We start from the raw sequence: 27,022 nt of genomic DNA, 5'->3' as shown, positions 1-27,022 counted from the left end.
CACACCCACCCTGCGTTCCAATACCCGATTGTGTCGTGGGCAAGTGATGGAGAGAGAGAGAGCGGCGGGTGTGTGAGAGAAGCTTCGCCCCTCGTCTCTGACATGCAGCGTGTGTGTGTGTGTGTGTGTGTGTGTGTGTGTGTGTGTGTGTGTGTGTGTGTGTGTGTGTGTGTGTGTGTGCAGCAGCATTACGGCCGAGTCTAAGCTGAACTGTACAAATGACTGGCTCCCTGAGCCGAACATGAGGTGGAATAAGAGATTAACGGCGATATTTTTTTTATCGCCGATAAGAGTCTGGCGTTAACGCAGCACGTTAACGCCGATAACGGCCCACCACTAATATATACTTTAGCAGTCTATAGGCACACTGTGGACCCATATCTATGTTAAAAAAATATGGAAAAAGTGCATTTTGCATAATATGGGACCTTTAAGTCATGGTGCTGCTCTAAACCCTCTGACATGGTTGTAGTCTGGTAGTAAAATCAGATGGCAAAACGCAAGAAACCTTACCTCCATATCATTCGACTTGATGTGGGAAATGCCTATAGAGCTAATTCCCCCCGCTCATTTTAAATAAGCTATGCTTATTAGATTGTATTATTAAATACACAAGGAGCCATTTACAATAAATGGAACACGGACTGTGTTGGAGCCTTTGAAAATGACAGCATGAATGAAATTGGATAATTGCTACTTACAAATGCCAGGTGTGCTTAGCAGCTACAGTAGTCCGGTATACTAAAATGCTAGTGTGGATATGCTATGATGAATCTCATAAGGGTTTACTTATTTCTTAATATTTTCAACTGCCATAGATCACTGGCTTTTAATTAATTAATTGAAAATAAAACAAAGCATTGGGATATCTGTTGCTGTCAGGATGGATGGTTGTTTTTCTACTGCTCACTCACACACACACTCACACACACACACACACACACACACACACACACACACACACACACACACACACACACACACACACACACACACACACACACACACACACACACACACACACACACACACACACACACACACACACACACACACACACACACACACACACACACACAGCAGTACTCACGTAGCTGGTGCATGTCTCTCCAACCCCTGCTGGCTGGACAGGCAGTGATGGTGACCACTGGACAGGTGTTTCCAGCCAAAGTGCGACAAAGAATCTGCTGTCGGAAAAAGACCTTGGCAGGATCCACTGATTTCTGCAAGACCTTGAGATGAGCCTGACACACACAATCAATATTCAAATATGTGAAATACACATGTTGGTTGCTGATGTATTTAATGTATGCATACATTTATTTTCAGTGGAGTCAGAAAGTATGGAAACAGGGCCATGTTTTAGGCTCTGTACCCAAATACTGTGTTTGAAACTAAACAGGGATTTTCAGCTTTGAGGTTGTTAGAAGGTTACATTTTATTAGATTCTTAACTCTGTCTCCTAAAGATAATGTTACTGTTAAAATAATGTGCTCTAAAAGCATCATGATTTCGACACTGTGATGTGCCGGTTGATCTCGCTACGCGCCGAGTCCAACATCACTGGGACTGTTAACCAAACTGACAAAATCACTCCTCTCACTGCTTCACCTGTGTGTCTGTGTGACAGGTTGGCTGTGAGCGAGACTCTTTAGCTATGTCCCATTACAGAGACCACGCACTTGGTAGGACGCAGTCTCGCGGTCTATGAAGGCTATAGCCTATGAAGGCCGATTTTAAGGCCGATTCCAAGGCCAACGAGCCTTGTTAAATGAGACGGTCTCCGCAGGTCTCCGTTTACGAGCATTTCCGGTTTACGTAACAAGCCGTTACCTTGCGTGACGACTTGCCGCTCCTGTGCTGCCTAGCAACCCTGATTGCTGCCAACGGAGACAGCCCTGTCAATGGAGGAAAAAAGAAAAAGAAGTTGCCTACCAGACAAAAAGAAAAAAAAGAAAGGAAGATAAAAGTTAAGAAGATGGAGCAACACGTTGCTGTTTTGTTATTTTTTATTTTATTTTATGCAATCTCTGAAAAAAACGCAATGAATCTTGGGATATGTTGGGCCACAAAGGATACATCTGATGCAGCCTTCAAAACCGTGTAACGAAGGCTGCATTTCTCGGCCGCATATGAGGAGCCTTGCAAGGAGCCTTGCAAATGGGACAGCCTTTGCGCGCCGCTATGACGCAATCGGTCTTCAAATGCAGCCTACGTAGGCTGCAACCCCTGAATCAAGACACAGCCAAAGTGAGGGCAACGCTCTGCCATTCAGACATACACATACACACAGTGTGTGAAGTCACGTTACTGCAGACAGAAATAAAGTGTGGATATACGCTCAGACTTCAGGGTAATAGCAGCGGCGGCGATCCTAACTTAGCCTAGCCATAGCTTTCCCACTTCATTGTACAACTTCTCTAAACTCTGGAAAATGAAGTGTGGGGGTTTGGATTGAGCAGCGGACCTTATGACCAGCTAGATTATACGCCGTTTTTCATTTGGTGATTTTTACGGGACATCAGGCCGCCGTGGTTAATGTTGAACACATTTACATTAATGCTACCATGGTCGCACGTTTAGAACGTAGGCTATGGAACGTCACACTCGCCCCTGTTCCGCAACAACAAGCTGGCCGCATTTATACAGAGAGGCGGAACAGATTGAATTTTACTACCCCCCGAGGTAGCTGTCTGTATAGTTGCGCGTCTCGCCTTTTTCCTTCCGCATGCACTTTACGATTTCGCCGGCTGTTGTTTCTAAATTGTGAATTTCCTGGTTTGTCGCTGTCTGACTATTGCTGCATAGTCCGCGGTTGAGAGAAATACAGTAAGAGTGCATGGCGTGCAGCTGTTCAATGACGATATTTTTTCCGATTCAAATAATTTTAAAATTTAAAATGAATAGGCCCATGTGGCGCTATTGTAGGCTAATTGTGAACGAAGGTGTGTGAAACCCTGCAGTATCTTGGTTTCATGTTAAATCAGTGTCACTTGTCATTAATTGTATATAAACTTACTTTAATACAGCGACACGATATGGATATCTCCCACAGTGTTTCTATCATAAATTCACTCTTAGGGACTCAATCCCTCTCAGCCAATCACTGTGGGCATAGAAGGTATGAACATGACATCATCCATAGCAACAGGGTCAACCACGCCCTCTAGTCTTAGCTTAGGAGTCCCTCCCATTCCTTAGTAAAAGTTGGTCTTATCAGCTTTGTGAATAGGTTTTAAGAAATTACTCCTTACTAAGAACTTTTAGTGCTCCTTAGGAGTACTAAAAGTACTAAAATGTTTTGTGAATACGGCTCCAGGCATTCAATAGTTACACCTAAATGGGCTGCTTTGAGTTCCTAAACCAGGTACGTAAAGTATTTTGTTTTGCAGCTTTAATTTAGATTTTGTTGCAACTTGCTCATCTTGGAAGCCAGTAATAAAACAAATCTCTATCTTAGTAATCCTTGACTTCGACTGTGTTGATTTAAAGTTTTTGTGGAGGTTAGAAAATAATGATCTGTGGCCGTATTCACAAAACATTTTATCTTAGCGCTAAGAGTTCTCCTAAGGAGCACTAAAAGTTCTTAGTAAGGAGTCATTTCTTAAAACCTATTCACAAAGCTGATAAGACCAACTTTTACTAAGGAATGGGAGGGACTCCTAAACTAAGATAAGGGGGCGGGGTTGACCCTGTTGCTATGGATGATGTCATGTTCATACCTTCTATGCCCACAGTGATTGGCTGAGAGGGAATGAGAGCTAAGAGCAGTACTCTTAGCTCTCATTCAACTCGAGTTGAGGGGGGAAGAGGGGGGATGGCATCCCCCTTGGAAATAAAGATCGCAAAATCCTCCCCCTTCTAAAACGGCAATCCCCCCTTTCCATCCCCTGTTATTGTAACAATGAATGTGGAAATATTACCACTATTTCAACATTTAGTAACACTGGCACTTAGGCTGCCGGTAGCATACTCCACTATGCCCTTGATATTGGCGCTAGCCAGGGGCAGGGAAAATGTATTTCTATTTTTTCAGCCAATTAAAAAATTTGTAATATACTATTACCATTCCTAGCTTCTGATTGGGTGGACACGGCGAAAGCCCGCCTCCAAAATCACCTGCTTTCTGTGGTCAACCGTCAATCACGTCCACAGAGCGCAGTCTCTCCTTTGCAAAGGCAGTAAGTAGGCTCGCGGCGACTTTTCTCACACGTTAACTTGTTCTTTCGGTTCGTAAATGCAGTGCGCAAAAGCTCATTCACTTCCTACTTTATCCAAACCGACTAAGCGTATCGCTTATTTAAGCCTGTAAACAAGCCTATTACATAAATAATTTTACAAATTTTGTCTGGATCATTCCTTAATATCAGTTTTTCTGACGGCACCCATACAGCATTGATGTGTCTAAAAGCTCACATTACGTTAACTGTGCCAAAAAGCAAGCGCAAAGATCTTGCAAGGGAAAAAAAATTCCGCTCGCGTGCTGTGCACGCTTGCATCTTAGGTATCTCTGTCCACCTATTAGGCCTATTTCCATCAGCCCACCACCTGAATGGAGCGGCTGTTCAATCTCTGTGTTTTGACTCTAAAGATTCAGAATATTACAATGGTTTACTGATTTGCAAACTAATATGTGAATAAGGGAGTACTGGCACTCCTCCCCCCTCCTCCCATTTCAAGCACTGAATATAATATAATAAGTATCTCTATCTGTGCTTAAACAATAATCAAAAGGGTACGCCATTGGTCTCCCATCATATGAGCTGTCATCAGCACAAATGATCTGTCCTTAAACGTTAAAGCCAATCCACCATCCCCCCTGATTTTCTTTTACAACTCAAGTACTGGCTAAGAGTGAATTTAAGATAGAAACACTGTGGGAGATATCCATATCGTGTGCTGTATTAAAGTTAAGAGTTTTTATATACATTAATGACAAGTGACACTGATTTAACATGAAACCAAGATACTGCAGGGTTTCCCACACATTCGTTCACCATTAACCTACAATAGCGCCACATGGGCCTATTCATTTTAAATATTACAATGATTTGAATCGGAAAAAATATCCTCATTGAAGAGCTGCACGCCATGCACTCTCACTGTATTTCTCTCAACGGCGGACTATGCAGCAATAGTCAGACAGCGACAAACCAGGAAATTCACAATTTAGAAACAACAGCCGGCGAAATCGTAAAGTGCATGCGGAAGGAAAAAGGCGAGAGACAGTAGCGGACCTGTGGAACGGAGGAGATGCTGCGAAGCGCCGCATATAGGCCTACTCTAGTAGGAAATTAAATCCAAACGTGACACCAACAGTAACTTGCAGTGCATCATAAACCCAAAGCAACTGCAGGAAAAGGAACTGAATAAATATATTTTATACAAATATAATAAATATAAATGTGTCTATACTTTCTAAATATAACTTTACTAAGATCATTAAACCCTTACAGCTATTAAAGGTACCTTTTGTAAAGCTCACTATCATTAAATCTCTCCAAAACACCATCAAATGGTTGTCTGAATTACTCTTAATGACTAGGAGTCCTCTCGAGCTTTTCATAGATTTAGGAGCTAGTTTTAGCGCTAAAATGCTTTGTGAATTAAACTTATCTTAAAAAGCTACGAGTCCTAAAATTAGGAGTGAAACGCGCCTTATTTTTGAGAGTTACTCCTAAATCAGCACGTTAGGACCTACTCTTAGCCTTAAAATGTTTTGTGAATACGGCCCCTGATAGATAGTTGGATGGATGGATGGAGCTGTACCTTCAGAGCAGAGTATGAGTAGGGGTAATGGTAGGCCAGGTAGCAGACGTCCTCACTGTGTTTGAAGGTGACCGTGAAGGTCAGAGTATAAAAGGTTGTACTCCTTCTGCCCAAAGCTGGACAAAAGTGGTTCCTGGGGAAAGAAATACAGGGAATAACAAACAATAATTTATGTTATATGTAAACATATGGAGCCAGGGCAGTGACACTCACTTTTGACATGGAAAAATAAAATATGCTTTTGAAAACACACCTTGAACTGAATTGTCATTGAAACATTTGTATTGAAAAACTTAATATTGGCACAGAAACAAGTATTCAAACTGAAACAATGAATTTTTTTCAGTGCGAGTATTATTTTACTCGGGAACAAGCGTTAACCTTAGCTAATATGTGTTAACTATGTGTTAGCTAGCCAACCTTTGGTTATAGTCGCTGAGTCTCCAGCCCTGTAATATATTTTTTTCCTTAACACTAGAACCGCCAGCGTTCTATTCATACCTATAACCACCACACGGGTCAAATTGACCCATGCATTTCTAGTGTGATATAAAGTCATAAATAAGTTAGTTTAATCATCATCTGTGTTATGGACCTCTTGTTTTATAATCGAAGTATCTTTAAGAACACTAATCACGTTTCGTAGCGACTCAGTAATGAAACTGAAAGTAGACATAAGATCGCCAATATATTATTGAAAACAGAGTCAAAGCAGCGTCCAAATGAGCTAAAATCATAAATACAATAAACAGTAACATGGCAAACTTATTTTTAGGTAAGTTCTAATTGATTATTCATTCATTTTTTCACACGTTTCATGTTTTGAGGCGGAGGATCCCTCTGACGCTCTCTGTCCGGTGACTTGTCATTTTCTGCTACCTATCAGATTTTGCTCCCTAGTGGTTTTGCGCATGCGCATTCCGAAAATAATAATCCTGCGTGAGCAGCCGTCAGATTCTGCTACCTTTTTGGCTGATGGTATTTTCTTAAAAAAAAAAAGTAACTGCGCAATTATGCTGCATATGTTTAAATTGCGCCTTTTGACCTGTGAGCATGTACAAATGTGCATGTAGATACTAGCTTAGCTGCTGAATATAGAAATAAAATGATAGGCTAGGCTAGTGTTAACTTTACCGGACTCAGAGTGGAGAAAGTTTTCGCCGGTGGTGGGAGGGGGGGTGTGCATGGGTGGTGGTGTAAAATAACGTGATTCTGTAGTGGGAGCATTATTTGATAAAGACAATGGGTCTCACAAAGCTTACTGTACCCCTGAAATATTCAATAAACACGTTATAAAGCAGCATCAAAATATGCTCCCAATATTCCTACATTGTACATTGGATGAGCAGTGGTGTAAAATAACGTGATTCGTACTGGGAGCATCGTTTGATAGAGTTAATGGGTCTACAGATCAAATACGCTACTAATGACGTAAGGTAGCATTTTCTGATAGGTAGCAAAATCTGACGAGGGAGCAGAAAATGTCAGAACACCGGCTCACAGACAGCACTCAGCTGACAGAACCGCCACGGGGTCAATTTGACCCGTGGCGGTTCTAGTGTTAAGGAGTTCGAAGCCAGCCTCATTGCTGCTTCATTAATTTAATTTTTTATTCATTTCACCGTAATTTCAACAAGTCATTATAACAAGTTTTTTATTTACAAAGGAAATGTCCTAGTTCCATTTAAATAAAATATCCATGTCCTGTAGTGTGTAAGGTCTGAGCACTCACTGCTGGAGATGTTGTGTAATTCCAGGGAGACTTAAGGTGGGAACACACTCCACTCGCCGCCGGCGGCTGTTGGCCGCGTAAACGCGAGTTGCTCGCCGCTTGATCATATTGGGTCATATATGCCTGACGCCGACACTGTTTCTGAGATCAGACCCGTCACACTTACGGTGCAACAACAACAACATGGTCCAGCTGTGCCAAAAGACAGATGTAGGTACACTGTGTAACCAGCGGCAGTCATGGCACAAATAGCATTAAAACAGCATGAAGACGCACCTCGATCGCAAATACACACACATTAACAGCAATTCAGCAACATACTAAACACATTAACAACAGCAGTGTGTGCTCAGCGGCAAAAATAAAGAAAATGTACAGCCCTGGAAAAAATTAAGAGACCACTCCAAATGTTCAGTGTCTTCCGTTGTGTGTATGTTCTATGTTTATAGTAAAATGCACATTTTGGTTTCATTCTATGAACTACTGACAACATTTCTACCAAATTCCCCAAAAGATATTATCATTAGGAGCATATCCATTAAGTAATGTCACACACTGATGTCACACACTACTAGAGTTGAATGTGCATTTCATTCATACCTGAAATAACAAACTTCAGTTCCAGTCCTGACCCAGTGTGGTCTACCTTCCAGAGCCTCCCTTACTGAGTACAGCACCGGCTGTTGTCCTGCAGTGCGCGAACACACACAAACACGCACACACACACAGACACACACACACAGACACACACACACATAGACATTCAGCCACAGGGAACAGACGACGGGTCACAGTGGTGTACGGTGTCCATGTTTGTCATAAGAGGCTTAGGGCCTCTACGAATAGTCCAATCTCCTAACCTATAAGCCTCCTTTCCTATGCCTTACCCCCAAACGTCATCGGGGTTAAGGAAAGATGAAAGGGTGCTTCCTATCGAACATAGGAAAAGACAGCACTGTTTCAAATGAATTCGACTCCACTTTTCCTAACCGACATCATAGCCGGCGAGTAGCCTATTGCTGACGTGAAACTACACCATTTTCCGAAAATGGACTACAACAAGCGCTCGTTTGATCTTAGATCGGACTTGGCCAAGGGGAATAGGCTATTTAAGGCCACTTGAAGCCCAATTCACATGTGAAAAAAAAGAGGCTACACTTATGTTGATGTTGAAATTAACTGCGCCCAGTAATATTCATAAGGCTATGTGAAGTTGGCATTTTATTTTCTTATGGTTATAAATGATGTGCTACGAAAATAACTATTATGATCTTTTAAGTCTTTTATGAGTTCTTTATTATCTTTATGGGGGGGACGGGGGGGGGGGTATTTTGTTTTAGCCGAGTTAAATCTTCCTCTCTTCTGTTTTACCTCTCGAGTATTCGTGTAGAGTCGATCAACTCCGGCGGTGGCTTGTTGCTTTAAATATTGCCGCCATAAAGGATTATGGGATACCACTATCTCCTTTCCTTTCGCATAGGTTGGTCCGGAGTAACCTATGCTAAAGGGGGGTTAAAGGATGAATCGATGCTCCTTTCCTCGATGCCTTTCCTAAGCATTTTGAGAATTTACCGACTCTACACGAATACGAACAAGAGGTAAAACAGAAGAGAGGAGAAGAGAAGAGAGGAAGATTTAACTCGGCTAAAACAAAATACCCCCCCCCCCCGTAAAGATAATAAAGAACTCATAAAAGACCAACATCATAGTTATTTTCGTAGCACATAATTTACACCATAAGAAAATAAAATGCCAACTTCACATTTAATGAAGATTACTGGGGGCAGTTAATTTCAACATCAACAAAGGCTAAGTGTAACCTCTTTTTTCACATGTGAATTGGGCTTCAAGTGGCCTTAAATATTCCCCTTGGCCAAGTCCGATCTAAGTGAATCTCGCTCTGTTGGCGACAACCTGATTAAAATCAATATGAAAAGAACACATGGATCAAACGAGCGCTTGTTGTAGTCCATTTTCGGAAAATAGTGTAGTTTCACGCTAGTGACTCACGTCAGCAATAGGCTACTCGCCGTTGCGCAATGACGTCGGTTAGAAAAAGTGGAGTCGAATTAATTTGAAACAGTGCTGTCTTTTCCTATGTTCGATAGGAAGCACCTTTCATCTCTCCTTAACCCCGATGACGTTTAGGGGTTAAGGTATAGGAAAGGAGGCTTTTAGGTTAGGAGATTGGACTATTCGGAGAGGCCCCGGGTCCCTAGTTCAAGTTCAGCCATGTCATGTTAGACCTCATATGTCCCTGTCCTCTGTCAAATCTTCAATAATGGGAAAACATAGCATGATGAATGGTGTGACCTTATAGCTATGCCCCCTAACTCTCCACCTCAGTAACCGCAGCCTTTCTCTACACTGTGTTTAAAAGTTAGAGCCACTGTTACTGTTGAATCAAACAGCATTAAATGTCCAGAGGTTAAAATAGAGAAATGGATAACTTTTCTAGCCTGTCAGCATATTACAGTCTTTCAGAAGAAAAGAAGCACATTTTCTGTACAACTGTTTCAGAAGAGAGAACCCTTCCTTCTCTCATTCACTTCTTCCTGAGATAAACCCCATTTCCTGAGGGACGTTAAAATGAGCTATTTTCCGGTACAAAGGGCAGTATATGAATCAGAGTACTGTAGCTTGTGTGTGTGAAAGAGATTGCCACTGGAGAAACTGAGTGTGTTTTTGCAATTCTGCCTGCTTCTGTGTGTGTGTGTGTGTGTGTGTGTGTGTGTGTGTGTGTGTGTGTGTGTGTGTGTGTGTGTGTGTGTGTGTGTGTGTGTGTGTGTGTGTGTGTGTGTGTGTGTGTGTGTGTGTCTGTGTGTCTTTGTGTGTGTGTATTTAACTGTAATGGATGGTCTATTATGGTAGGACCGACTGCTGAGCCTGTAAAGCTGTCTAAAGGATGGGAGATTATAAAAGCCAGAAGACACAGCAGGAGGTCTTGTTTGTGTGTGTGTGTGTGTGTGTGTGTGTGTGTGTGTGTGTGTGTGTGTGTGTGTGTGTGTGTGTGTGTGTGTGTGTGTGTGTGTGTGTGTGTGTGTGTGTGTGTGTGTGTGTGTGTGTGTGTGTGTGTGTGTGTCTGTGACAGAGACGGAGCTCTGATAGTGGTTCAGAGTGCAAAAGGCCATATAAATAAGAAAATCCTAGCAATAGAGAGTTGAAGGGGGTGATTGTTATTTGCTGCAGGCAATAAAACAGCAAACAAACCAGAGTGTAGTCTGTGACTCCCACTTGAACTCTTTGTTGTTGTTTTATCAGATGTGGTTATGTGCATTGTGAACTCAAGGGTGATAAGAAATACAGTATGCACCTTCACATTATGTGTGCAGACTGATTCATCAAATAGATTCAGAACATTCTTGTAGTCTAATATAAACTTATCACAATCGTCTTGGCCGGCGCTTAGCCCAGGAAGCAGCAAAAGTGTCCTTTCAAAATAGCGGAGAGCGAAACACTTTCCTAAACAATTTGCCAGCCGACAATGTTATCGACTTGTGTGTGACAACATAACAAAATGGTGCATCCGCAAAGATACACATGACAACAGCAAAAGCAGGCTTGAAACCGCAAACTTTTGAAATCAACTCCCAGGGAGGAATCTTTGGAAAACACAACTGTTTTGGAATCTTGTAAACGGGCAAAACCATTTTCCCTGGTAACGCTGACGTCACGGCTCCACTTCACACATGCATAGTCTATAACATTTGCTGTCAAAATGGCCACACGCGAGTTGTAAAGTTAGAAGACAACATGCACGGTGTCTCTGTGGAACCATCACTGTGATCAGCGGAGAGTGTCGTGCAGGGCTCAAATATAACACTGGCCAATTAAAGCAGCTACGAGTAACATTTAAATATCTTTTAAACAGCCTCATGTTTCCTCTGATAATCATAAATTACCTTTAACAGCAAACGAGACCATCAGTGCAAAGAAAGACGTTTTTATATAGTTTTTATTACTGCGTTTGGTCTGGTTGCACACCCAGTCCGATATTCGGTTTGCGCGTGCATGCTCTATGGTCACATATCCGTATTGGTCGCAGATTTCAGTGTGGCGCAGCAACGCGATTTGAGAAGCCTATCCCTCCAGGTGAGGGAAGGGGAGCGGGAGCCTTGTTTGAGACAGTTATTTGTCGTCATAATGACTGATAACGGGGCTGAACCATCAAAGAAAAAAAAAGAAAATGCAATGAAGAAAAGCTAAAAGGGAGAGTGGTAGACGGGCGGGAGGGCGTTGTCAAGCAACGTATACACAATTTCACGGGAGCGAACTAGACTGCAGTGTTTACTCCTAAATGAATGAGCGGTAGCCTACTAAAACAAAGTTTACTTTGCCTCACCATCATCAGATGACCATTATTCATCTGAAATAGTCATTATTTACAACAACATAAACACATTACCTCATCGTGATCCATACGCGGGCTGCCTTGATTTCCAACTGACTTTTTTTAAAACATTTTTTATTTTTTCTTATTAAGGTGCTAGCAAGCGTGATGTGTGCTTGTGTATGGTCATATCCGCGCGAAAGGCTGCGATTTGCAGTAAATAAATGTCCACATGTGTATCCAAGTGTCTCTGTAGGCTATTTAAAAAGAAATCAAGCAAGTAGAGTAATAATAACATTAATGAATTATTGGTTATCGCATCACAGAAGGCCTATTGAAAAAAAACGCGAAAACATTTCGGTCCCCTAGGGGGGGCATGACAGAAAATAATTGAGAACCACTGAGCTACAGTATCTACTAGGCTAAGTGTCACCGCAGACTATTAGCTTGGCATGCGTAATACATCGATTTCGGCCCGTTTTCTCCCAAAAAGCTTTCAAATCAATTTCCTGAATCAATTGTCTGAATGTGTTAACTTTTGAAACCATAAAGGGGAAAACCGTCACGTTTTCACCGTGTAAAGGACCCCTGAGACACAAGTCTGGGGAGTGTGCTGATCTCAGGATTGCATACTGTATCTCTTTATACGATAACAGTTTTAGTGGTGAGATGGTGACACCTCCAAGTCTGAGCCACGGTCTATAAAATAACTTTACAATGAGAATCAAATGTTTATGATCAGTTGAAGTGGAAACAAAAGTGTGACATCTTTAAATTCTGTATAATGCATTAACGGCATAAATTGAAGAAACAAAATTCACGTTGAATAGGTGTACACAATTAGCAATGTCATTCAGTTCTCAATAGGAAACACACAACCCATCTCACCATAGTTGAACTGGCTGTTGGTCTTATCACAGTTGATGATATTAAATCGGTAGGGGACGTCTTCCACCATGTTGCTGACTTCAAAGTAGAACCACTGGGGGTGCTGGGAAGAGTTGGCATCCGCATTCAATATGAGGTCATATTCATATCTGCAGAAGAGAAGAGCAAAGAAGACACTGCTACTACACACTTTTTTTGGTGTTGGCTGACTATGTTACATACAATACAATATATTATCAGTTATGACTGTGTTGAAGTTATACTGCAATATCATGTTTGCTCCTCAATGAACTTTACTTAATAACCTTGTGCTAATAGTGTTAATGTGTGTCTCCATACCTGCGGACCTGAATGGCCTTTCTGAGGTTCCCACATTCAAACTTTGAGAAAAACCTCAAGGCGTCAGATGGACACTCAATACTGACGGTCAACAAAGCAGACAGAGATGACATCATTGATTTAAAGGTTGACTATGCAACATTTTCATAAAAAATTTAATTATAGTCACATGAAAGTAATCTGCACTCTAAAAAATGTTTCAAGGGCTTAGTAAATGTAACAGTAATATAAAAGTATTTTTTGCTTGAAAAAGACGAGTAAACATCATTTTGGTGAGCATTTGGGTTAACTTAATCAAAATTCATGAGTAAAAATTAAACAGAAATATTTGTGTGAAATGTAATAAATAAAGTAAGTTTATTTAATCAACAAAATGTATTACTTGACTGACAGATTACATTGTGTAAATATTTTAGAATAATTACAGTATGTTTCATTGATATTTTTGAGAATAAACTATGAATAGAAAATATTAAGTAAATCTACTCATTATTCATGGTTTGTTTTACTTGATTTCTAAGCTTTGAAATCTACTCAATATTTTTGAGTGTAAAAATGTTACATCAATTAAATTAAGTAATATGCAGTATCTGTTTTTAGAGTGTGACTTAATTATCACTTCTGCCTCACTAGAATGTGTGTTGGTGTCCAGGATTGTGCAGATAAACACACCAACAGATATTCTAGTGGGGCAGAAGTGATCATTGAGAGGGATTCTTTTTGTGGGACTCTATCATTTATTTTTACATTCAAATGTTGCATAGTCTGCCTTTAAGGACATATTAGTTATTTCACATTTTGAAGACAGCCAATAACATGGCATTTTCACAATGTAATTGAGTCAAAATAATAATTATTGAAAACTCATATTTTAAAATAGATGTGTGATTAAAAGGTGTATCTATGTGTGTATATCTACCTGCTGTCTTCCAGGTCAAACACTACCTGGTTGATGATGTCATCGGGATTCAGGAAACGTTGAACATCTTCAAACACTTTCTGCCTGATGACAATCAAACACATATTAACATTGAGGTTAAAGTAGGTTCCTTTAACAATCTAGATTAGACATTTATAGACAGAAATGATGGGACAAAAGCAAGGAGGATTCACTAAACTCTTTAACTGCACTTCTGTAAAGCAGACTAACCACATTGACTGTCACTCTCGTTTCCACCAACCAATAACAAGGAACCTCACTTCTGAGGATTGAAAGGCATAAAGGTCCAAGCAAAAATAACAAGTATGATAGCAACTTCTACATGTGCAATAATTTTTCATTTCATGTCTCTCACTTCTACTCCAACTAGATTTCAAAAGGAAATATTCTACTTTGTTCTCTACATTTATGTCAGTACCGTTTTAGTGATAAATCAGGAGGGCTAGATCAAGAGGTATAAATAGCATCCAGGAATGGTGCACCTATCAGAGTGCAAGGAATGAGGATGAGGAGACGTAGCTTTCTTTAGGCTATATTCTTTTCGCCTTATTTATTTAAATCCCTGGTATTGTCTTCCAGTTTTCTATAAAACAGTAAAATAAAACACCATTAGTTTTACAAGGCATAATAAATAAATACCTATTGGCTTAACAACATATACAATTATAGCAGGCTGATATAAATAACTAAACAGAGCCTCATTCATAATACTGGAGAAATCATACACAAAATACTCAGATAAAATAAACAGACTCTAGCCACGCCAAAGAGCAGACATGGGCCAAGCGGCACACTGCATGTGCAGGACATCTCCCTTTCACGTGATAACCTACTGCCATAGCAACCACACGACGCTGATTAACTTAGCTTAACAACCAACATCAAACTTATACAAATTATTGATTAATACTCACAATGAAACAAAGTAAAAGGCACTTACATTTCACAAACTCAATACAGGAGAAATCAAACAAATAAAGCAGGTATCAGAGAGACGATGAGCCACCTGCTGGCTCGCATGAATCTCTCGGACTAACTGTCAGAAAACGAAACTTAACTTATACTAAAGGCCGTGAGCAACTGCTCTTAAAGCACAGTAACCATTAATCTCAGAGCCTTTTATACAGCCGCCCCCAAATGTGCAAGGAACATTTGCATCAAATAAAGGGCTCAATAGTCAGGTTCAGGGGGGCTGGGGATGAAGGTCGACCTCCCCAGACGTGAGAGCTGGCAACATCACCAACCGAGAAACCGGTGGAGTGTACACCTGTCCTTTAATGTTCACATCAGCTGACCGGATGAATCCATCGTCGCTGTGGTGAATCTTGGTAACTTGTCCGATGGGCCACAGGGCCCGAGGCAGCTGAAGCTCCACCAACATGACGACTGCCTTATCCAGGAGGTCAGGGGGCGAAGAGTGCCACTTCTGTCTGGTCTGCAAGCTAGGTAGGTATTCCCTGATGAATCTAGACCAGAATTGGTCTGCGAGAATCTGCGAATGCCTCCAGCGTTTGCGGCTCAGGATCTCGGTCTCTGGGTAGACCACATGGGGAAGCGATCCGTCAGGCCACCCCATCAGCAGACTGTTTGGTGTTACAGGGTCAATGGAACTCCAGCGTTGACATTCTGCACAGGTACTCTGGCGTCTGCGAATAGCCATCATCTCTGCGCAGCGATACTCGTCAGCATTGGGCGGAGAACTGCCAGAGGTCTGCCCATGGACTTCTTGAGCAGTAGCGTCCAAGAGCTCCTGCCAGGTGTTGTACTCCTTATCCTCAAGGCTGGTAGGGGAGGCGAATGTTACACCACAGAAGGCAACTTTCCGGAGCTCTGTTTCGTCCTCGGAAGATTCTGTGATGGGGGTCTCTGGCCAGGTGTCTGGACCCTGGAGAAGGAAGGGGGGTCCATGAGCTGCACAAAGTTCCAGGCGTGGGATAGAATGCAGGCGTTTCGGGGCAACTCTTGAACCAGCGAAGATGAAGGAGAGGTGGATCTGGCCTCCATCGTCCTCTGTCCTCAGGTAGGCTACAGCTCCATAAGCTTGCTCGGATGCATCTGCAAAGATGTGACCCTCACGAGTAGCACCCTCAAGTTTGGCGACTGTAGGCACGTATGGACGTGGGAAAGTAAGGCGAGGTAGAGACTCCAGCTCGGACTCCCATGTGGACCAGGCTTGCAGGAGTTCTGAAGGTAGATTGGGGTCATCCCAACCACGTTGCTTGTCCCACAGCTGCCGAATGATGAGCTTTGCTCGGGTGGAGAAGGGTAACAGGTAACCCAAGGGATCGTATTGAGAAGCTACGACTCTGTATATGTTCCTCAGAGTTAGGGTCTCGTAGGTCACCGGCTGGTGTTTGTAGCCAAAGGAGTCTTTTGCCCAATTCCAGCTGAGGCCAAGTGTTGACTCGAAAGGGTTGGACTTATCCTGTGCGAGCCATAGGTCCAGGCTCTCTGACCTGGCTTCATGAGGTAAGTGACTCAGTACGCTTGGATCGTTGCAAGCCCATTGACGCAGCTCAAAGCCTGCTGAAGCCAGAAGATCTCTGAGCTGATCCACCAGCAACTTCGCTTCACCGGGTGTACGCACGCTTTGCAGGCAGTTATCGACGTAGAAGCACTTCTCTACCGAGAATCTCAGGTCATCGTCTGGCTGGCTGTGGTCGACGACATGGCGCTGTAGAGCGTACGTAGCACAGCACGGGCTGCAGGTTGTGCCGAACGGCAGGACTTGCCACTCGAAGGTTTTGGGAGGTTCATCCGCCTTCAGATCACGCCACAGGAACCTTAACAGAGAGCAGTCATCAGGGAGAAGGCGTACCTGATGGAACATCCACTTAATGTCTCCACTAACTGCTATGGGATGTTCACGAAATCTCAACAGGACTCCCAACAAAGAGGCGGTGAGGGTAGGGCCAGGTAGCAGGTACTGGTTCAGGGTCTGCCCAAGGTATTGATGAGAGCAGTTAAACACAAGGCGATTCTTTCCATTGTGGCTGACGAGGTGATGGGGTATGTACCAACATTCTTTAGGGGGGGTCTCCTGAGTCACTTCCCGCACTGCACCTGAATTAGTAAGCTTCTGCATCTCAGCTTTGTAGGCGTCCGCTTGATTGGGGTTCCTTTGGAGACGCCTCTCAGTGCTGCGCAGCATAGCCATAACTGACTCCTTAGGTGCGTGCAGCAGTGGCATGTTCACATGACGTAGCAATGGTGTAGCATACCTGAAGGTTCCATCTACCTCTGTACGAACGGTCTTGGCTTCAAGCAGTGCTACAGCCTGCTGATCCTGCTTTGATCGAGTGACCTCTCTCTCAGGGCGGTAAGGGACAGTATCTGCTTGCCAAAGCCTTTCAACGTGCTTGTATAGCTCATCCGTTGGTGGGGGAGATGAGGTGAACAGACACTGGACAGAATGGGCTGGCCGCCCCATGCATTGGACGGGGCCTTGGAGGGTCCACCCAAGCCTGGTGTGGACTGCGGCTGGGCCACCAGGTGGGCCGAGCCTGACTGGCTCAACAGGTGTTATGAGATGGGGCTGATCGGAGCCGATAAGGAGTGATGGTTTGGCTCCCTTTAATGCAGGTATGGGAATGCCACGTAGGTGTTGGAACTTCCTTTGAAGGCGGTCCACCGGGTAGGTATGTTGCGCCAAGCTGAGGCGACTAGCTGTGAATGCACCATCGATGATATAGTTAGTTTGAGGGTTAGCAGCTGAGGTGACACGGAAGGACACAGTGTGTCCATGGAGCACCTGGACATCCTGACGGACTGTGCGCAGTGGAAGATCTTCTGGAAGGCCCTTCATGCCAAGAGACCTAGCTGCTCCTGGTAGTAGCATGGTTCTCTCTGAACCATCGTCAAGGATTGCAAAGGTGTCTAATGTGCGCTCTCCATACTGTACAAGCACTGGCACAACCTTTAGCATGACCCGATTCCCAGCTCCATGTTGGTCGAGGTAGAGGGCGTCAGAGGCAGAGTTGGTTAGGCAGCTCTCTTCCCTAGCTGCATTACTGCTTTCTGCTCGAGCGTTTACCTCATGGAGAGCCAGCAGGTGTATTCCCTGACAGAGGTTACAGGGTTTCTTCAATGTGCACTGGGCTGCTTGGTGCTTTCGTGCACAGCGCCAGCACCGTTTATTAGAGATGATCCTCCCTTTGAGCTGGTCTTTGGAGAGCTTGGCCATCTCACTGCACTGACTGAGGTAATGCTCCGTGCTCTCGCAGTAGGCACAGTAGGCTTTACTCTTGAATGTATTCTTCGCTGGACTTTGGGAGGCAGCTCCTGAAGGCTCTCCAGCACCATGCAGGACTGTGACTGTTTGTTTCCCAGAACGACCATCAGTCCTCACGTTCTGTCTTTCTTTACCGCTTCTTGCAGTAGTTTGACTGTCGAAACCTTGGCACCAGGACTCATAGCGCAGCCACTCTGACAACTCATACAGAGTGTGGGAAGCTCCAGGCTGCTTAAACTGATGTCGGCGGAAGTCAGCTCGCTGTTCTGGGGGGAGCTTGATCAGCAGTCGAGCTACATGTGAGCCACAGTTCAGTTCAATTTCCCCTTCAGGTCCCAGGGTCTGCAGCAGGCCCACCAACGACTGTATTTGGAGGGAGAACCTCTGGAAAGCTGCAGCATCTCCACACTTCACTTCAGGGGCTTCCAGGACTCCTGCTATCCTCTTTAAAGCAAGCTGATGCGGCTGACCAAATTTATCGTGGAGGGCCGCCATAGTGTGAGTATAGGGGGTCGGTGAGTTTAAGTAGGCATCGGCTATGAGCTGGGCTTCTTCCAACTTCAGATGGTCCACATGTATCTGATACTTGAAGAGCTCTGTAGCGTTAGGTGGAAGTAGGTTCTCTAGAGCTATGCGAAGCCTCGCAAACTCGCTGGGGTCAGGGTGCAGGAACTTGGGGATGGTTGGTTTGGGGCCTCTATACACTTGTTCGGAAACAGGAGGATGTATAGGGTTCGGTGGCGGCATTCCAGGCATGGCTCCAGTGGATGCTAAAGGGGTCGAGGCTGCTACAGGCGCTGGGCGCGTCAATCCTCCGTAGGCTGGAGTAGGGTGTGAGAGTGGTCGAGGGGGTCGCCATGAGGGGTAGGATGGGATCCCCGTACCAGGAGGTGGGTACAGGTGCTGAGGTTGCTGCAGCATCGGCGGTGGTGGCAGATATGCAGCCTCTGTAGGGACGTAGTAGGGTTGGCTACTAGTATGCTTTTCCAATTTAAGATTATGGACGGCACTTTGCAGGTCCTCTTCAGGTTCAGGCCATGGTGGAGGATCAGGCCAATCTTCTTCTGGTTCTGTCTTAACAGGGTAACTCCTCGAGACTGCAGCGTTAGCTTGTAGAGGGTTATGTGGGGTGTGTTTTGAGGCAGGGCTGGCAGCTTGACTCATATCTGCTTTCAATGAGCGGGCTACCTCAATTAGCTCTTTGATTTCACTCCGTGCCTCATCAAGGGCCTTCAGTCCGGAGTGGAAGACCTGTTGTGACTGCATTAGCTTAGCATTCTCCTCTTGAATGGCTCTGATTTCTGTTTGGTAGCGTGAATCCTGGCACGGAATCACCTGGTATGAGGGGGCATGATTAGGTAGGAAAGCACTGTCGCGATCTCTCCATTGGCGGCGTTCTGGGGCTAGCTGAGGAATCTCTTGGTGAGCAGCATTCCCATGAAAGCTACCAGAGGGAGTCTGGTGTGACTGGAAGGGGGTCATCTGGACTGGATCCTCCCGTGGAATAGGCACCCTCTTCTCCATAGTAGAAGTTGGCTGGACCCATCGGTCTCTATAATGGGCTCCCTCATAGTCCATCTCGTAGTCTCCAAATCTGTCAGGTCGACGGATTTGCCGCCGAGGCCTCACAGCAGGGTACATCTCTTCATCCAACTCCATCTTGAATGCTATTATCTGGCTCGAAGGACCAAATGTTTTAATGATAAATCAGGAGGGCTAGATCAAGAGGTATAAATAGCATCCAGGAATGGTGCACCGATCAGAGTGCAAGGAATGAGGATGAGGAGACGTAGCTTTCTTTAGGCTATATTCTTTTCGCCGTATTTATTTAAATCCCTGGTATTGTCTTCCAGTTTTCTATAAAACAGTAAAATAAAACACCATTAGTTTTACAAGGCATAATAAATAAATACCTATTGGCTTAACAACATATACAATTATAGCAGGCTGATATAAATAACTAAACAGAGCCTCATTCATAATACTGGAGAAATCATACACAAAATACTCAGATAAAATAAACAGACTCTAGCCACGCCAAAGAGCAGACATGGGCCAAGCGGCACACTGCATGTGCAGGACATCTCCCTTTCACGTGATAACCAACTGCCATAGCAACCACACGACGCTGATTAACTTAGCTTAACAACCAACATCAAACTTATACAAATTATTGATTAATACTCACAATGAAACAAAGTAAAAGGCACTTACATTTCACAAACTCAATACAGGAGAAATCAAACAAATAAAGCAGGTATCAGAGAGACGATGAGCCACCTGCTGGCTCGCATGAATCTCTCGGACTAAAGGCCTTTGCACACCGGGCGCGACGCGAATAAACGCAACGTAAAAGCGAATGTTTTGAAATGCAAATTTTGTCGCGTCCCACTTTAGAAGCGACGTCCCAGAAAAATCGAACTCAGTTCGAAAAAATAAAAAACGCAAATTCGCGATGCGAAATGACGGCGCTGGTGTGGAAGCTTGTATTGACTCTGTATACGTTCGTTAATAAACGGATTAATCGCACGAATAAAACGCGCCCGGTGTGCAAAGGCCTTAACTGTCAGAAAACTAAACTTAACTTATACTAAAGGCCGTGAGCAACTGCTCTTAAAGCAACAGTAACCATTAATCTCAGAGCCTTTTATACAAGTACTGTAGCTACTTATAAGAATGTATTGTCATACAGTAATATATTATTGTATAGTCAGTATTATTAGTGTAATACTGTGAATTTAATACGCTTACTTCTCATTTTAGAGTCTTACTTTTAAGAAGGCTTCACTTAAGGAGAGCTCTGAAAACCTCTGGGATGGCCACTTGGACAGTTAAAAAAGGGTTAGGAAGTGTTTCACCATGGATTCATCTGGACCGTTTGCCCGGTGGTGCCGGTGGTTTTGTTGTTCTTTCCTTGGCCTTCACACTTACACAAACAAATGTGCGATCAAAGAGACTGAATAACGCTGTAAATGGCTTATTTATATGTCTCAGAAAAGGTTAAGCCTCCTGTGGGCAGGTGACCAACCACAGGGTAGGAGGAGGGGTCCAGTGACCTCTCCGGCCAGTCAGGTGACATCTGGGGTTTTTGTCACCAGATTCAAAACTGTAAAGGGAGGGGTGACTTAATTCCAGTTTCGGCCTGAGCTGGGTCCCCCCAGCTGTTTCCCATGAGGTGAAAGCATGTTGAGCTAATGTGTAGCCCTTTTAGCTAAAAGCAGCTACATGGGTCCTGCTACACTTGTGTCATTAAACTAATAAATCTGACTGTATTTCATGTCGAAGGGACACAGCGATGACTGTACTTAATATCAAACTAATAAAAACGATCCGACTGTGGAGTGTAGGCTATCACGTAGGCTATAAAGTATTTTCATATTGATGGACATCGCATCCATTCAGTTAATGCTGATTGTCAAGTCAGTTAGATGACTAAAAAGTACTTGTTCATATAGTTTGAACACTTTGTGAATCAGAGTGAATGGTATTCTGCTAAAATATCAAATAACATACTTTAAATATACGTGATATACACTATATACAGTTGGATCGTTTTTTTAACAGTTTGTTATTAATACAGTCATCGCTGTGTCCGTTTGATATGAAATACAGTCAGATTTCTTAGTTTAATGACACAAGTGAGAGCTGAAACATCCCTACGGTAGAGCTAAGAAGGCTCTGAGGGCGCTCCAGACCAACCTTACCAACGTATGACGTACGAAAGTGATCCGTAGCAAAGAACGTTTCGGGAAACAGGCAAAATGTTAAGTAGGAACTCTACGTAGGGGTTACGAATGACGTAGCGTTAAGAAGGCTCTAAGAAGGCTTCGGGAAACCGGCCCCTGGTCCTTATCCTGACTGCTTAAAGGTAGATACACATGCAGATAAACACCACCACACCACATTCTAGTGGGCAGAAGTAATCATTGAGAGGGACTATTTTTGTGTGTTTATACTTTGTATTTTCATGAAAAAGCACACAGTGCCGCGGTTGCTTCATGAACATTGGGAAGGGATCTGCTTACTCACTTTAACGCAAAAAGTAAGCTAAATTGCGCTGAGCTGCTTAACAATGTGGGCTTATTAACGGTGCTATGGACAGGACAGATTGTGGGTGCTGTTCTACGCAAATCATGGCGCTGTAGACGAGCAGCTGTAGACGGGCAAGCTATTCTTTCCATTCTGGAAGGATCTGGCTGGTAATGTTATACGCATCAGAATGGCTGCTCCTGCCTGTAAGTTTACCATCAGCACACATACAACTTTCTCAAACCAGTTGCAAGGTTTATGGTGCCACATGCAAATTTCATGATACTGCTGCACACATTTTAAGATAATAAATGCAGTGTTACGATTTTAGGTAGCGCCACAGAGTCTGACATTTTCTTGAAGAATGTGTTGCTTTGACCCCTGCTTTGCCTGGTTGATCTGTGTGTGTGTGCGTGCTGTCCTGCTGAGCCTTAAGGCTCATTTATGCTCTACGTTACATACGCATACGGATACGGATGGAGCCTTCTGTCCGTACTCTGCGTACATTACGTCCGTATTTCTGCACGTATCCTGCAAGCTTGCGGATGCGTACCAAACGGACAGAACAGAGCATTACTACCGAAGATCACGGGGGGCGCACAGCCATCAGTTCACTTTCACTTACTGTACATTTGTTTACAAACACAAACGAAAGACATAATACTTTAGAAAATGTCTTAACTTTTGAGGAGAGGTGTTTGTGAGTTGGTACGAAATTACATACACATTTATCTATCTATGAAGTTACACGGCCGGGGCACAGAGACATACAACTACAACAGAGCAGCATGAGCGGGGATCGCACGGGGAAGAATGTCAGCTAGACAGCAGGCTGACGGCAGCAATAGAGAAGTGATGTCCTCACAGACCCCCGCTATCTATAACACAGCATCTAGTTTAGCCTCTTCCATCGCTACGCTAAAGCTGTTTCTTCCATGGACCTATTATAAAATATGTATTCCAGTTGATTCACTGTTTGAATCTTCTTCTTCCTATTTGAGTAACTTTTTACTCTGAGCGGCGCTGCTGCCCACTAATGGTTGATTTGCTTAATGTCCATTCCAACATAAAGGACGCATGGAAGTATGAGGGCAGTGACGGATATAACGTTGTAAACGTACGTCTCTATTTACGCACGGAATTGGAGCATAAATGAGCCTTTACTCTGTTTGCAAAGTGCTAGTGGAGCTGCATAACTCGGGCTGAATAATTCAAATTATTTAAATATTCATTTGTTTAGTTAGCAATCAAAGCTCAATTTAGTATTCGGAATATACATTTTTTCAAGAATTTTTTTGTTGCAAAAGTACCTTCAACTGCAATATAGCTTAAAATACAGAGACAAATGTGGTGATCACAGCTGGTTGCTGTGCGTGTTCTTCCTCCTCCTTCTGCCACTCCCCCTGTCTGTCTCCACACCTGGTTCTCATCACTAATCAACTCACCTACATCTAATAATAATAATAATAAATTTTATTTATATAGCGCTCTTCTCTCACTCAGAGCGCTTTACAAAAACAAAACAATAAACAAACAAAAATGTCATGTAGAGTTGGGTTGGTGGGTGAACTAGGGGTAGGCAGAGGAGAAGAGATGGGTCTTGAGTTTGGACAGGAAGATGGTGAGGGACTCAGAGTCACGGATATGTTGGGGGAGGCTGTTCCAGAGCCTGGGAGCTGCCCTGGAGAAAGCTCTGTCACCAAAGCTGCAGAGTTTAGATGTGTGGGTGGAGAGGAGACTGGCTGAGGAGGATCTGAGGGCCCGAGGGGGTTGATAGGGGGAGAGAAGGTCAGTGAGATATGGGGGGGCCAGATGGTTGAGGGCTTTGTAGGTGAGGACCAGGAGTTTGTAATTGATCCGGAAAGAAATGGGGAGCCAGTGGAGCTTTTTGAGGACTGGGGTGATGTGGTTCCACGAGTTGGTGTGAGTGAGGAGACGGGCAGCTGCATTCTGGACACGTTGGAGTCTGTTGATGGAGGTGGTGCTGATGCCGGCGAGGAGCGAATTACAATAGTCAAGGCGGGAGGAGATGAAGGCATGGATGAGTCTTTCAGCAGCATGGGGTGTGAGGGAGGATGTAATCTTTGCAATATTACGGAGGTGATAGAAGGAGGTTTTGACAGTGTGACGGATGTCACATCCTGGTTTCCCTGCAGTCGGTGCCAGAGCGTTCCTCGCACTCAGTGGTAATTATACGTACCTGGCTACAAGTGTATTTGTCTACCTCGCTCTCACTCTCTCTCTCTCGTCTCCTGTTGTGCTTTTGATGATCATCCTAACTTTGTTTCCTCTGCCTGCAGTTACCCGGATCTCTCACTCCAGCTCACCTGCCTCGCACTTCCCCCGGCTTCCTCATCAACCCCCAGCTTCTCCACCTCATTCAATAAACCTTTTTATTTATCCAATACTGTCTCTGCCTGCTCTTGGGTCCAACCAGCGTCAAACCATAACAACAAATTTGTATTTTACAATTGTTGTACACTGTATATATCTTGTATATCTAAATAATATTATTTGCTGACAAAATATATATTCCTGTTGCTGTATTTTGTTTTGGTTGTACCAGTTTTTCTTCACAACTCCTTATATAGATTTTATACACCTCCAAATGACACTACTGATTTTTTTTTTTTTTTTTTACATTGTGTGTTCCTTTTAGTTTTTTATCATGGCCTAGTGCCAGGTTTATGACAAATAACAAACAACCAAGATGGAGGTTCACCCAACATTATCCTTCCCAACAACCAATAACCAGCTAATACATTTTCACAATTAAAAAGTGACTACTTCCATGTCTGAACCCATATTCGTGTCCATTTTGACATTAACTTCATTAGTCCTCCAAAGACATTAAGTGTTGTCATCAGCATTGAGTACCTCTGTAAGTTGTGTTTGCGTGGGGCCATGGGTTGAAGTCCTGATGGTGGGAGGTGACCCCAGAAATCAGGAAAAGCCAGGATGCTGAAGCCTGGGATAGATTTGGTTTGGGCAGCTACAGCACTGTACAGCTTGGGTTCATGGTGGGGGATACAGGATCCGTGTCTCTCCAATAAGCGGTCTATCATGGTACAATGGTCCGATTCTTCTGCTCCCTCTTCCTCATCATCCTGCTCATCCCGTCTTTGACCATGGGGTGGCTCTTCCCTAGGGGCAGAAAACAAAATGATATATTTGATTAAAAATCAAAGGCAAGTTTCAAAGAAAGAGACGTCAAACTGTTGAATTGATTCAGTAAAAGGGGGGTGGTGAAGGTAATAGTGGGACATCACTGCCAGAGAACAAAGCAAGAAAGGATCAGGCATCTATGTTTCTTGTGAGATAAACACAGGTCACCCCGGGGCTGGTTCTAGCCAGTTAGATTAGTACGGGCTGATATAAAAAAAATAGGTGGGCAGAGATACTGAAGATGCTCGAAATTTTTTACCCTTGCAAGATCTTTGCACTTGCTTTTTGGCACATTTACTGTAATGTAAGCTTTTAGACGCATCAATGCCGTATTGGGGGTTTACCTTGATAGCACTGCTACCAGAAGCTTTCCACATCAGTATAAAAACCATCTGCCACCTTCTACAGTCAAAACCGAAATTATTCATACGCCAATTTTTCAAATGTTAAAGCTGGGGTGGAGGATTTGGGGAGAAAATGGCAGTTGGGATAGAGATTCGAATCCAAATACCTCAACCGCTCCACTTGTTGTCTTTGGTCCCTCCCCTATGGTCCCTCCCTGACACGCTCTACACCAACAAAGTTGTGCCAAAGTGAATGGACAGTCCCAACAGCCAATAAGAACAGAGAATCTGAGCCTCGCTCTGATTGGTCAAAGTGTACAGCTCATGTTAGTTTTGACCAATCAGAAATCACATACCCCAGCTTTAATAAAACCTGAAAAAAAAATTCCACAATGATGCCTCTTGTACATCGTCTTAATATCTTTTGGGAGAAGCCTGTGGCATTTCCAATCAAGAACAAGCTTGCTGGTTTCATAAACGTTAAGTAACTTTAAGTCAAAATTTGCCAGGGGTATGAATAATTTTGGTTTTGACTGTATGAAAAGCTAAATATTATATTTAAATTTTCTTAGAAATTAATAAATAGATAAAATAGAAAGAATAATCTGCACAACACCATCACAAAGACACCTCAGAACTTGAAGAAATATCACAATATTTCTGAATTGAAAATCCACTTCTGCTGGCAGAAACACTGATATTAAGTCATTTTCCAGACAAAAGTAGTAAAATTGCAATTTTGCATTTTCTTTTAAAGGAGCAGGCGGAAGCAGCTCTAGGCTTGTTTACAGGCTAGAGTAAGAAATACGTTAACCAGAAAGTTTGGATAAAGTAGGAAGTGAATGAGCTTTTGCGCAGCATTAACTTACCGAAATAACAGGTTAACGTGTGGAAAAAGCTGTACAGTAGCCTACAAACTGCTTTGGCAACGCAGAGACTGCGCTCTGTGGACATGATTGAAGGGTGACCACAGAAAAGCAGATGATGGGTGACTTTGGAGGCGGGCTGTCGCCGTGCCCACCCAATCAGGAGCTAGGCATGGTACTGGTATAGTAAATACACATATTTAAATTGGCTGAAATACATTTTCTTCACTTTTGATTGGGTGGACAAGACACACATTTGGGTGGGCAAAGCCGGCCCCGGGTCACCCCAAGATAAAACACACCGTACTCAAGGAGATCTTTTTAGGGGCAAAAGCCAGTTTACACCGGTCATGTCTGCGGTTTCTGCAAACCCCCCATGACTAAGATAC

General features: G+C 43.5%; 1 protein-coding gene across 1 annotated transcript in view; it reads right to left on the bottom strand.

Annotated features, from left to right (window-relative positions):
• Positions 1-27,022, bottom strand: part of agbl1 (AGBL carboxypeptidase 1) — a gene marked incomplete at both ends in the record, with an annotated part of 253,412 nt that overhangs the window by 67,165 nt on the left and 159,225 nt on the right. The window contains 7 exons of the mRNA XM_080027750.1: positions 1,091-1,244; positions 5,770-5,902; positions 8,102-8,189; positions 12,720-12,868; positions 13,059-13,139; positions 13,978-14,061; positions 25,136-25,402. Coding sequence (XP_079883876.1) covers positions 1,091-1,244; positions 5,770-5,902; positions 8,102-8,189; positions 12,720-12,868; positions 13,059-13,139; positions 13,978-14,061; positions 25,136-25,402 — 956 coding nt within the window. The remainder of the gene's footprint in view (positions 1-1,090; positions 1,245-5,769; positions 5,903-8,101; positions 8,190-12,719; positions 12,869-13,058; positions 13,140-13,977; positions 14,062-25,135; positions 25,403-27,022) is intronic.

Source organism: Ammodytes marinus (assembly GCF_949987685.1).
Source record: "Ammodytes marinus genome assembly, chromosome: 5".
NCBI lineage: Eukaryota > Metazoa > Chordata > Actinopteri > Uranoscopiformes > Ammodytidae > Ammodytes > Ammodytes marinus.
Note: the sequence above shows the minus strand (reverse complement) of the source record. Positions and strands in the feature narration are given on the sequence as shown.